Source organism: Gallus gallus, chromosome 11, assembly GCF_016699485.2.
Source record: "Gallus gallus isolate bGalGal1 chromosome 11, bGalGal1.mat.broiler.GRCg7b, whole genome shotgun sequence".
Classification (NCBI taxonomy): Eukaryota; Metazoa; Chordata; class Aves; order Galliformes; family Phasianidae; genus Gallus; species Gallus gallus.
The window spans coordinates 19,450,998-19,463,434 of NC_052542.1; the positions used below are offsets into that span (position 1 = coordinate 19,450,998).

At 40.9% G+C, this 12,437-nt stretch overlaps 1 protein-coding gene across 1 annotated transcript in view; it reads left to right on the forward strand.

Annotated features, from left to right (window-relative positions):
• Nucleotides 1–12,437, forward strand: part of PHLPP2 (PH domain and leucine rich repeat protein phosphatase 2) — a 31,875-nt gene that overhangs the window by 7,608 nt on the left and 11,830 nt on the right. Inside the window, exons 4-12 of the mRNA XM_046899685.1 lie at nt 765–898; nt 1,576–1,766; nt 2,193–2,318; nt 3,380–3,534; nt 7,825–7,971; nt 9,336–9,566; nt 10,418–10,620; nt 11,123–11,183; nt 11,907–12,002. Coding sequence (XP_046755641.1) covers nt 765–898; nt 1,576–1,766; nt 2,193–2,318; nt 3,380–3,534; nt 7,825–7,971; nt 9,336–9,566; nt 10,418–10,620; nt 11,123–11,183; nt 11,907–12,002 — 1,344 coding nt within the window. The remainder of the gene's footprint in view (nt 1–764; nt 899–1,575; nt 1,767–2,192; nt 2,319–3,379; nt 3,535–7,824; nt 7,972–9,335; nt 9,567–10,417; nt 10,621–11,122; nt 11,184–11,906; nt 12,003–12,437) is intronic.

Here is a 12,437-nt window from a genome sequence, read left to right on the forward strand (position 1 = left end):
TATAGAATACATCAGGGTTTACTGTATTGGAAGTCTGCGCTGTTTGGTGCCATCTGTTATTTATTCCAGGTTCTAACAGCTTGGCTGTTGTAGGTAACAGATACACAGATTTGTCATTTACAGTAACACGTTGGAAAGCTCTTTTTAATGTTTCGTGTTGTGTTCACTGCTGTTTCTGTAGAAAAAAGAAAAGTTATCACTTAACTTAGCCCTCAGTTACATATTTACGCAACTGCTTGGCTCTCTAAGTAAGCCTCCGGATCCCCAGGGGAGGTCCTGAAGAAGACTGCAAGCAGCCTGGGTTTGGGTTGGCGGAAAAGGAGGTAATGGGCACAAACTCAAATGCAGGAATTCGTATGTGACCATCAGGAAACTTTTTTTTTTTTAGAAATTTAAGTAGAGTTCTTCTGAGTTTTTAGGTCATTAAAAAAGAGATTTTTTTAATTATCGGGAATCTGCTTTTTGTGCAGTATTTCTGATATAGTTTCTTGTCATTCTTTCCTCTTGATATTCTTAAGGTCACAAAAAGGAAACCATGAGTTGCATGGCTTAAATTTTTTCCTCTCCATTTCCCTTTTGCAATAAAATTCTTCAGACGTTGCAGTTTTTAACTGATGCTTAACAAGCATAAAGCACAGACCCAAGGGTATATGTTTGCCAGACATTTTGAGAACAGTGTGTCAGTATCCCTTGTGCTTTAGTTGCAATGAGACGTGTTTAATCTTTTTCAAGTTGTCGAACTGCTTTCTTGTGTGTTTTGCTAGGAGGCTGGAGCCCACCGAAAAGCCCCTTTGGATTCTGTATGACTACTTGGCTGGGTTGGGTTTTGATGACCCTGTCAGGATGCAGGAGGAGGCAGCAAACTCTGACCTCAGCTGTATGATTCGCTTTTACAGTGGTAAGAATTTGTGTGCACGTACGCTGTCACTGTACCCACAGTTTTAACTGTCTGGTGGAGCTCAGGTGAAGCACGAGTCATTGACCAATTAGCTTTATAGATGGCTAAATCATTAACACAATATCAGAAAGCATTTCTGAAAATAAAGACTTTTCAGAGTCATAGGAAAAGGAGTTTTGTAGTTCTCTTCACCCTATTTGTGGCTTGGAGAGAAGACAGCTCGATGGGAGAACATGCAATTGCTCTGTTTGATGTTATGACAAAAGTCCAAATGAGATCAGAAACATACTGCAGTTCAGTCTAGATAAAGCTATTCACACAACCTGCCTGAAGATGACAGTAAGTTTGTAATTGCTTTTCTACCACATCCAAAAGACAGATGCTCGGCAAGTGCGTAGGTTTGCCGCAGCCTGTAATTACTTGAAGATAAAAAATGCACTACATGGCAATTGTGTTAACACTTGACTGAAAGTCATACAGTGGTTGCTTGTGAGATGCTCCTGCCCTGGGTACATCTCTTGTCTTCTGTGTGAGATTTTTATTTTACTGCTACTGTATGTTTCATCTCAATGTGTCACTTGCAGTAATTGATATTGCATGTTACAGCTGTGCTGCTGTTTGTGCCCGAAAATGAAGAACAAATGGAGAGTAAGCGCTCATGTTCCTTTTTTCTTCAGAAAAGCCCTGTCAGGTGGAACAGTTAGATCGCATCCTGCTCTCTGGAATCTATAATGTACGCAAAGGGAAGACTCAGTTGCACAAATGGGCAGAACGCTTAGTAATTCTCTGTGGTACCTGTCTCATTGTGTCCTCTGTTAAAGACAGCCACACGGGGAAGATGCACATCTTGCCTCTTGTCGGAGGGAAGGTAAGATTTTTTTTTAAGCTTCCGGTAACTTAGAAAGGAGGAAGGGGGTTATAATGACGGGTATTATCCACAAGAGGTTAATCTAGGCTGTATTACTGTATCAGCAGGCGCAGGGAGAATTGCACGATCCTTTCCTACTTGTCTCAGGTAGTCTTAAGGCTAATAAAATGCTTGAAGAGATACTGCTTCTGTTTTCACAGTAGTAGCCAGTGTGAATAGGCATCGTGGAGATGATAATAAAGGATCTACTTCAGCAGAAAGATGTTAAGAAGGATTTACTACACTGCGTTTGTCTCAAATAACCTTATAACAGAGTTTTGTTTGAAATATAGTATTGCTGGTTGTAATATCTCACCTTAGATTTCAGATCCATTGTAATTGCTGGAATTTAGGTAGACTGCTTCGTTTTCATTCCTCCCTTTGCAGGTTGAAGAAATGAAACGTCGGCAGTACACGCTTGCTTTCACATCCGCTGGAGCACAAGCCCAAACATACCACGTTTCCTTCGAAACGCTGGCGGAGTGCCAGCGGTGGCACCGACAGGCATCCACGGTGAGGCCCTGGAGACTGCAGCAGTTGGGGTGGTGGATACCAAGGGAATGAAGGGAGTTGTTGTACAGGCTGGGTCTGCAGACAGATTTAAACTGTGATGCTGGAGAAAGTACCTGGGATGCTTTCCAGCTTTCTTCATTTCTTACATGCTCAGGATTACAGAAATTTTCTTTGAGCTTTCTCCTGGGGCTCTGGCTGTCCAGCAGTGTTGAGTAGCAGTTCTGTGTTCTTTTCACCCCCACCCTATTGAGAGTAGCTAATCATAGCTCACTAGGAACAAACCCCAGGGACTGGCTGGCTTTACAGCCATAGAAATCTGTTAATTGCTCCTGCTGCCATACCCCTGCGAACTGTGGCCTAGACTGACTTGGGGCTACTCTGATAGGTTTGGGTTAAGTAAAGCAAGAGATCGTAGGTCAGCAAGGTAAGCATAGTTTGTTCAGAGATCCTTCCTTATTCCACATTGGAGTACAATTAGCTGGTGATATCTCAACACTGAACCACTCTTTGACCTCAAATATATAACGTGAAATATGGTGCAGGTTGATGTTGGTCATAAACTCTTAAATGAAGCAAGTAAGACCTTGAGACAAAGTGCACTTAATTAAAGGAGACCTGATTTGCAGAGACTATGAAATGTTGCAAAAACATGTGAAGCTTTTTACATATTTAATATTTCTAATATTAAACCCTGAACAAGCAAACAAAAAGTCAGAAGTAATAGGTAGGCCAAATGAATGTTCTGTAAACTATAAAGAGCAGAACTGCAATGTCAGCTGCTTCATTTTGCTGTTTGTGTCTCTTGAAGGCACTCAGACTGCTATCTCAGCAGTTTCCTTATCCAGAGATACAGCTTTCTCTGTCACCTTGTCATGGAGTAGCAATTGCCATAAGCTCATACCCCCTGGACTTTGTTTCCAGCTTGAACTCTACCTGTGTTTGGTGGGTACACAGGTGTTCTTCAATTTTGTGGATTGTTTACTACTTGCAGTCTTTGGTTTTCCATTAAACTTCCATATAAGAATTGTTGCACAGCTGCAACTCGTACTCTTTCCTTTCAGGTTGTGTCTATGCGACTTAGCATGGTTGATCTTTCATGCTACAGCCTTGAGGAAGTACCTGAGCATCTTTTCTACAGTCAAGATATCACCTACCTCAACCTACGACATAATTTTATGAGATCAAGTGGAGCAGGGAGTCTTGAGTCTCTTTGCAGGTTTGCAAAGAATTTTTTTTTCCTACATATGGAGTTCTGGATGTGAGCATCCAGGGGTGAAGGGAGTGTACTGCCTGTTCTTGTGGGATGTTAAAGATTGATCAAGTGAACTCTTAACAAATGAGGGAACTAGGAAGCCAAGCTGAGCAGTGCAGGCAGATATAAGCTTCCAGCAATTTACAGTATTTGTGAATTCCTTTCCACAAATTATTTTTGCTAAGTTTTACCTGAGATGAGCCTTGTGGAGTGTTACTCTATTTGTATTGATAAGGTGAAAAACTAATAAGCTGCTTGATAGAGATCATTTGGGAGTATAAAGTAAAGGTGAGGAAAAGCGTAATGCTGCTATTGCGGGTAAGAGTTTGTGGAAGATCTGTAAGATCCAACTTTAGTTCTGATTGTTAAAGTGCATTTGGAATTGGCAGAGGGCCTGTGATGCTCCAATTTTAGTTTGGCAACTTGAAATATGCTCTTAAGAGAGCGGGCAATGTTTGATGGTATGAAAGTGTATTGTAATTGTGTAAGTGAAGGAGTATTACAAAATGGGTTTTAAATGAATTCTGGAGAAACTCAATTCAGAGGAAGATTAGTTTGTTGATGTCTGCAAACTGCCCATTTTAAAAAGATTTTAAGGAGTCACTCAACAGATTTCCAAAACCATTAGGAAGCCTGCAGTAATACTGTCAAATAGCACTGCTTGGAACCCACTGTGCTTTAGGAGTAATATTTTTGGAGAAACTTTGCAGAGCTGCAAGTCTGATTTTTTTTTTTAAATATTATTTTGAATCTCTCAGTGCCTGTTACCGGGATATTTCATTTTTCTTCCTACAGAGTAGGAAGAAGTATCTATGAGTAAGAAAAAAGCTGCTTGCTTATAGGAATTCCTTGCAATTTCTTTGAGAACCAAAGTCGAGTCCAATTTTGTTTTAATTCTGAGCTTGCTTAAGTATACTCTAACTGGTATACTGTAAGGCATTGTTACTGGAAAAGCTGTTGAAAGTAATTCAGGCTTTCATTTGCCACTTCTCCAAGTACATTGGATGATGTTGAAAACAGTGTTAGAACTTTTTTTCTAAAATGTAGTATTGTTAGTTCACAGGATCAGCAAAGGGGCGTGGCCTTGCATGTAAGTCAAGAACGGATTTGGTGTGTTAGAAACCCAATTCCCCCTGGTGTTGACTGTGTCTGATGGAGCTGAAATCTACAAACAAGCAAAAGCAATATATGGAATATTTCTGTCCCCAGGCCAGCACCTGTTTGGGCTGTTGTAAAAGGCAATAGATCCCATTGTGACTTTGTTGCTGTTTCAATATCTGTTGTTATCTCGGTGTGCCCTGTGAGAGTACAAACTAGTACTGAGGAGCCATAATAAAAGGGAAACATGACTGCAGTAAATGAAATTATTGATTGTTATGCTGCTGTAGGAGAAAAGGAACCATGATTTCAGGATTCTTACCACCTAAACTCATGTATACAGCTTGAATGAGAGGTTAGCGATCCATTTCTGTTTCTTAATAGCAAAAAATGTTGGAGAAAAGGAGAAGGAAGAAGCTTTGAAAATTTTATGCCCCCCTTTGTGTTTGCTTTGATATCACTGTGGGAGGATGAATTCTAAAATCTGGTTAAGATGTTGCACTTAATGCCTTACCTCTTAAGGGCAGTTTCTCACCAGTCTGCTTATCAGAAAAAAAGAGCTGTTTAATTATTAGGAGCAGGTACCATATAAAAAGCCATTGCTGAATTCCTGAGAAAGCAGTTTCAGTATTTGCTGATTCCAAAACCTGAGAACTGCTCTAGATCTCTTAAAATTGAACTGACTTATACAAAAGGTAGCAAAGGTAAGAACTGGGAGAAGAAATATATCTGCCTGCTGTAAGTGAAGATCAGGTTCGAGAGGATACTGTAAAGGAAGGAAGGAAACTGTGATTTAATTAGAATATATTGAATATGTTTATTGTCTGGATGGTCACACTCAGAGTTGTGGTCAATGGCTCAGTGTCCAAGCGCAGACCAGTGATGAGTGGCATTCCTTGGGGATCAGTGCTGGGCTGGTGTTAGTTAATATCTTTGTAGCCAACATGGACAGTGGGATGGAGTGCACCCTCAGCAGGTTTGTCAGCAAGCTGAGTGATGCATCTGACCTGCTAGAGGGAAGGGATGCCACCCAGAGGGACCTGGATGGGCTTGAGAGGTGGGCCTATGCCAACCTTGTGGAGTTCAGCAAGGCGAAGTGCAAGGTCCTGCATCTGGGTTGGGGCACTTTCAAGCACGGGTATAGGTTGGGCAGAGAAGATGGCTGGAGAGCAGCTCTGAGGAGAGGGATTTAGGGGTGTTGCTTGATGAGAGGCTCAGTGTGAGCTGGCAGTGTGTGCCTGCAGTCCAGAAGGCCAACTATGTCCTGGGTTGCATCGAGAGAAGTGTGACCAGAAGGTTGAGGGAGGTGATTCTGCTCTTGTGAGACCCCGCCTGGAGTACTGCATCCAGTTCTGAAGCCTCCAACACAAGAAGGATATGGAGCTGTTGGAGTGGGTCCAGAGGAGGTCATGAAGATGACCAGAGGGCTAGAGCACCTCCGTTATGAGGACAGGCTGAGAGAGCTGGTAGATCAGAAGGCTCTGAGGAGACCTTATAGCAGCCTTCCAGTACCTGAAGGGGCCTATAGGAAACCTGGGGAGGGACTTTTTATTGGGGCAGGTAGTGACTGGACAAGGGGAAATGGTTTTAAACTGGAGGAGGGTAGGTTTAGACTAGATAGTAAGAAGAAATTCTTGACTGTGAGGGTGGTGAAACACTGGAACAGTTTGCCCAGTGAGCTTGTGGATGACCACTCCTTGGAAGCATTCAAAGCCAGGCTGGATGGGGCTGTGAGCAACCTGGTCTAGAGGGAGGTGTCCCTGCCTACAGCAGGGGATTGCAATCCTTAAGGTCCCTTCCAACACAAACCATTCTGTCATCGTGTGAAAGCTCAAATCTGTAGGTTTATCCTTATTGGACTGAAAAAAAAAAAAGGAAACAATGTTGTTACAAAGTACTGTAAGTTACTAGTTTTCATATCATTGTCACATCCTTGCATTGTGCAAATTGTTCTCTAAAGGCTACTGCCTATACTTGCATTTCTTTGTGTTTTAGTTGCATCCTTAGAGTCTGTTTGTGCCTGCAGCAAGCAATGCCTACTCTCTTTTTCATGGCAGGATGCTTTCTCAAACAATTCATGACCAAATTTCAGATATACTCCTTAGAAAAAATTAAATTTAAAACTTCTCAGTCTTACACTTCATGAGATCTCAAGCCAGCAGTAGTATTCTTTTGAAGGAGAATTAAAATTGTTTTATTTAACTATACGAAAACACTTCAAAATAAAAAAAGTGAAATGGAAGGATCCTTAAGGGTCATTTAGCTCCAACCTTACATCATCATTGCTCATCACAAAGTACGGTGTGAATGAAGTATGTGTTTCTCTATCAACTCTGTGGTAGATTTGCAGTTGTCTTAGACAAGTATATTGTAATTTTCCTGACTGAATTCTTTTTTGGATTAAGTTTGGGATGGTGAGGTTGTTACTTAAGGATAACTACTTTTCTTTAGAAAGAGATAGGATCTCTTTGAGGAGCATCTTGCATATTGCCCCATTCTGTGCTCAATTTCTTTGTATTTGGACCTGGCAGTTGTAGGAGGGCAACACTTTGTTAAGCACAGGGATGGGACTCTAGTGATTGCCACTGCAGTACCTGCACACAGCTGTGCTTGTGATAGGTCTGTCAAGCATGTGGCACTTAGTGTGGAAATCCTTCCAAGGACCTCTGTGTGCTGATCCTGAGGCTGCTCAGAGTGGATTCAGCACTTCTTTGCCATTCTATTTCACGGCTCTGCCAAGTCTTCTGTTGTCTTCCCTTGAACAGATATTCCTCTTTTTTAATCTGTTTTCAGAGTCATTCCAGTTAATGTATTAAACTCCTATTTTATGCAGCTTCAAAATATAGTGTTACTCCAAATAATTATTGGAGGGTAAATTCATTGAACCGGGAACTTTCTTTTAGTTAATCATAGTCACTCAGAGTCTGTCAGGGATCAGGTTTAAAGGTTCTTGGCTGTTTCTGCAGTAAAAACATGGTATTTGATCACTTCCAGCATTACCACTGAGATACAAAATATCAGTGACTTAAAATATTTGTGTAAAAATTGCCATAATGATTCAGCTGTGTCGTAGTGTACAAAGACTTCAGAAGCCTTTGTGACTGTTTGCTTTGGGACTATGGAGGCTTGCTAATTACCTTAAATTCTTTCCTCTAGGTTTTCTCAGTTGAAGAGCTTGAATCTGTCTCATAACAGACTGGGGGAGTTTCCTGTATCGCTGTGTGAGATCTCTACTCTGACTGAACTCAATATGTCCTGTAATGGACTTTATCACCTGCCAAGCCAGATTGGCAAGCTGCTGAAGTGAGTTTTTTTCCTTTTTCTGTGGTTATAAACTTTCTTGGTGTTTTGGTGTAGCACAGCTGATGTAAAGGGGCCAATTACAGAAGTGTAAGTGCTCATCAGCCTGTTAGTTCCTGGAGACTGAGTGCTTGTTTTGATGCCAGTAGAAGGCTGATACCCAAGAGGTACAATAAGGTTTGTTTTTCTTTCAAAGTTAAGATGTTGCAGAGTGTTTACATAGTTGTCATTTGAAAAGTCACTGGTGTATATCAAGTCATCACTTGTGACTTCCTGCCTATTCTATTAGTATTTTAAAATAGCTAGGGTAAACCACTTTTATAACAATGGCTAATGGATTCTTGCCTATTTTGGAGTGTCCTAGGAAGACACTTAAGTTAGTTACTGTGCCTTGAATCATAGATGCTACCTTTTCGAACTGGAATAGACTTGAAGGCTTCTAAGCCTATGAATATTTTCCCACTGAAGCTTTTTCTGCTCTCTGTGGGGTTAGTTTTTTGTGGGTTTGTCTTTATTGTGGGGTGACTTATGATTTCTTGATGTGCATCACGTTTCTTGAGCCCTCATTCTCTATAAGGATGTGTCATGTTCTCAGAGTGCTTTTCTACTACTCTTGAGACAGTTCTGTGTTGGAAAATGGTCATAAGAACTGCACTTTAGAGATTGGAGTCTCAAAAGCTACACAAATTTCAAAACAGTTTATTTTGCTGCCCTGGAAAATATTCCTTTCTGAATGACTGCAAGGAAGACTAGAATGTAAAAAGCGTGTTACCATAGCTTTAGTCTGGTAGGAGTTGTGATTTAGCTGTGCTGTAGGTGCAGTCACTGTGAATGAGTGCTCTAATAGTGATATTAAACTGCAGTGGAGGTGTGATGAAGATGTCCATGACTTACTGTTGCTATTGTTACTGTGGAATGGGCTATTGTGTAGGCCTGTTCTGTTACTGATCTTTTAAAGGCTGTCCAGCATACTAAGCAGGTTCTTCTTAATTTGTAGAGCACCAAATGATTAAGTAAAGCATCCTTTATTTACAAAGCAAGTGGAGATTTGTATTTTGCTTATAATAACTCGTAAACATTGGCACAACCAGTAGTTTACTTCCTTTATAATTTAGGAATTATTTGGCATTGCGTACACACGGTTCCATGCCTATAAAATATCAGTGATAAAAGCACTCCATTAACTTTATGTATACAATAATAAAGTTAACTGTTAGGTACCATTTAAAGATAACCACACACCATTCACTGAAAATACAAAATGTGACAGTCACTACTCTTTGCTGAGTTATTTAGCATATTTTTTCTTTTCTTTTTTGTTTTCTTGTTGGTTGGTTCGCTTCTTGTTTTGGTTTTCACTTCTGCAGTCTCCAGAGCTGCTGGCTTGATGGGAATTTCCTCACATCCTTACCAGAAGAGCTTGGAAGTCTGCAGCAGCTCAGCTGCCTTGGGCTTTCCTTCAATAACTTCTGTGAGCTACCAGCAATTTGTGAGAAACTCACCATTTTAGACAAAATAGCCATGGCAGGGAACTTGCTAGAGAACCTGGACCTTACAGTGCTGAACCGTATGAATCACGTCAAAAGTGTGGACTTGAGGTAAGGGGTAAACATGCATGTATGTGTACATGTGTATCTATTTAGGTGTGTGTATATATATGTGTATGTGTATATGTACACAATATAAAAGAAACAGAAGGTCACTTTCTATTTACAGTGGAGGAACTGTGTGAATTATAGTACATTTTGCCATAAACAGTGTCAGGTTTTTTCCCACTTAGTGTTTATTTTAACTTGTAGGGAGTTCTGTTTCTGAGGATGTTCAGGATTCATTTAGAGAAATGAGGTCAGCTGAGTAGTGCTTGAAACTACTGAATGATAGAATTGTTTGGGTTGGAAGAGACAGTAAAGATCACCTAGTTCCAAATCCCCTGCCATGGAATGGATACCAGAAATTGTCACATAGTACTCTAGGTTCCTCTTTTGATATTCTGTTATTGTGAGCTCAGTTAGTTCTTCAATCTCTTAGCCTTTTATTTCCTTTCTTTCCCTCTCTAGAGGTATATTCCAGATTTTCCAGGTTGCCAATTGCAGAGTTCTCACTAAGGGACAAAGAACTTTTTTGTCTATAACAAGGCAGTGTAGTATCTAGTCTCTGCATTTGCATGCTCTGTCAGTGCTAAGTAACTGTTTATTGATCTGACTTGAGATTTATAGACTGTGGTCTTCAGAATTTTTTGAACACTGGGAATTGAGAACTGTTTCACCTAGCCGTGGAGACAGGAACTGTTTTTCTTCACATTCACTGTGAAATCCATTGTTGCTACTCATACATCTCACTGTACTTGAAAGAAAGCCTGTGCTGGAGCTTTTCCTTTCTCTCTTCTTACTCATGTACAGTGTTAGTGTTCTGATTTCTGATTCTGTACCTCTTGTTTCTGAGTGTTTAGGCTGAACAACCTGAAGAGAGCAGCAGCTGACACTCTGGAGGGGAATAAATCTGTGACTTACATGGATTTGCGAGACAATCAGCTGACAGATCTGGATCTGAGCTCATTGGGTAGCCTGGAGCAGCTGCACTGTGAGCGGAATAAGCTGAAAGAGTTGACACTGAGTGGCTTCTCCCTTCGGGCTCTGTATGCCAATAACAACTGTACGTGTCCTTATGTTCTTCATCTGCCTTCTTCCTTCAAGCCCTAGGAACAAAGGAAACAACCCTTTTGCATCTCCTTTCACAAAAATAGTAATATTTACTGATATTATTGAGAGCATGGGTGATGGGACTTCTGAGGTCTACTCATAGGGATCGTATTATGGATATATGTGCACAGGCTATGTAACAGCAAGAGAGTATAGTACTGAGTTGCCATCCAAGGTATTTGTCTTCCAGTGAGAATTGTTTGGGAGTCCACACATAGAAGCACTGTTCTCCTTTATTCTGGTTTTCCATGTGGCAGACAGTGAGCTGGACAGCAAGAAGCTGTGCTGATGTATGGTAGATGTATGAAGTTTGAATTCTGTCTTAGGAAAGATGAGTAGAGACATTGTGTCTGCAGGGTAAGACTATCAGTGTCACTTACTAGCTAGTCTGTGTGCTGCTTCGCTGTTTTCCTTCTGGAGCTCTGCAATGATATTTATTTGCTTTACTTCATCAGGTCTCACCTCTGTCAGTGTTTATCCAGTTCCTGGTCAACTGACATGTCTAGAACTTGCGCAGTAAGTGACTATACACCACAGAGTATAAAGCAAGTATCTGAACAACTTTGGTGTTCTCTGAAGACATTTTCAAAAAGCTTAACAGTTCCAGAAAGAGTTGAGAGCAATTGAGAAAAGGCATTTCATCTTCACAGTAGAACTGGAAAGCCTAGTACTGAAGAATGATGAAATTGTTGCAGACCAGAAGCCCCTCTGAACCATTTTCGCCTGTCTAGGTGACTGGCTGTCCTTCAGCTGTAGGCTGTAATCAGCAAGACAGGCCAAATAAGGACAACTGAACCTGCAACAACTTACTAGGCTGAATGGTGGGAATCTGTTGGGCAGATATTTAGACTGTGTGCTGGTGATCATGACTGTTGTCTTCATTTTCTATATCTGCCCTAGTAGCAGGATTGTCAGACCTGTAAAATAGGGAATCTGATCACCTCTTGCATCAGTTTGGATTTGAAGTGCATTAGCTGGGTAGCATAAGGTGGCCTGTTCTGCTTATATCAGTGCTTGAAATAAAACAAAAGCTTAATCATCAGAGCCTTGCAACAGTAATTCCTACCAATCATTTTGCATTATGCAGCTGGCCGAGAGATAAATGCCATGTGAGTAGCTCAGATACTGGTGCATTTTTTGCCTATTTTTTATTTGGCTGTCAACAGTGCTGTGCAGTGTTCAGATGGCATATTCCATATCAAGTGTTGGTGTCTAGCTCTTTCCCCTTGCTCTTCTCAGCAATCAGATGCAGTGTGTCCCAGATTGGGCCTGTGAAGCAAAGAAATTGGAGATTTTGGACATGAGCTACAACCTCCTTGTGGAACTCCCATCAAGGTCAGCAGACTACTTTATTGTACAGATCTGAACTTTCTTTTATGGGGAGCTGACTGGGAAGAGAGAAACAGTGCTATTCTATTCCACTTGCTTTATTCCTTGCTGTGCAGGTAGATAATCTACTTAATTTCTCTGTGCAGTTTCCAAAGTACATTGCATTCATGTGTTGAAAGAACCAACTTCCAAATCAACCTCTTGATTAACTGGGGCCAGATAGTTTCATCCTTCGCCAGAAGTTTGTGTCTGAAGTAAAACACACTGCTATGAATTGACTTTGTGTTACAATAGCGTCTGTGAACACAAGTTATAGATGAAGCCCTAACAACCTGCATCATTCCAGAGTTTTCACCAATTATCCATAGATAATCCAGAGATACGATATAGTTCATCTCAAATGTAGCTTTCACAAACATTATCAGCCACCTCCTTCCTGCC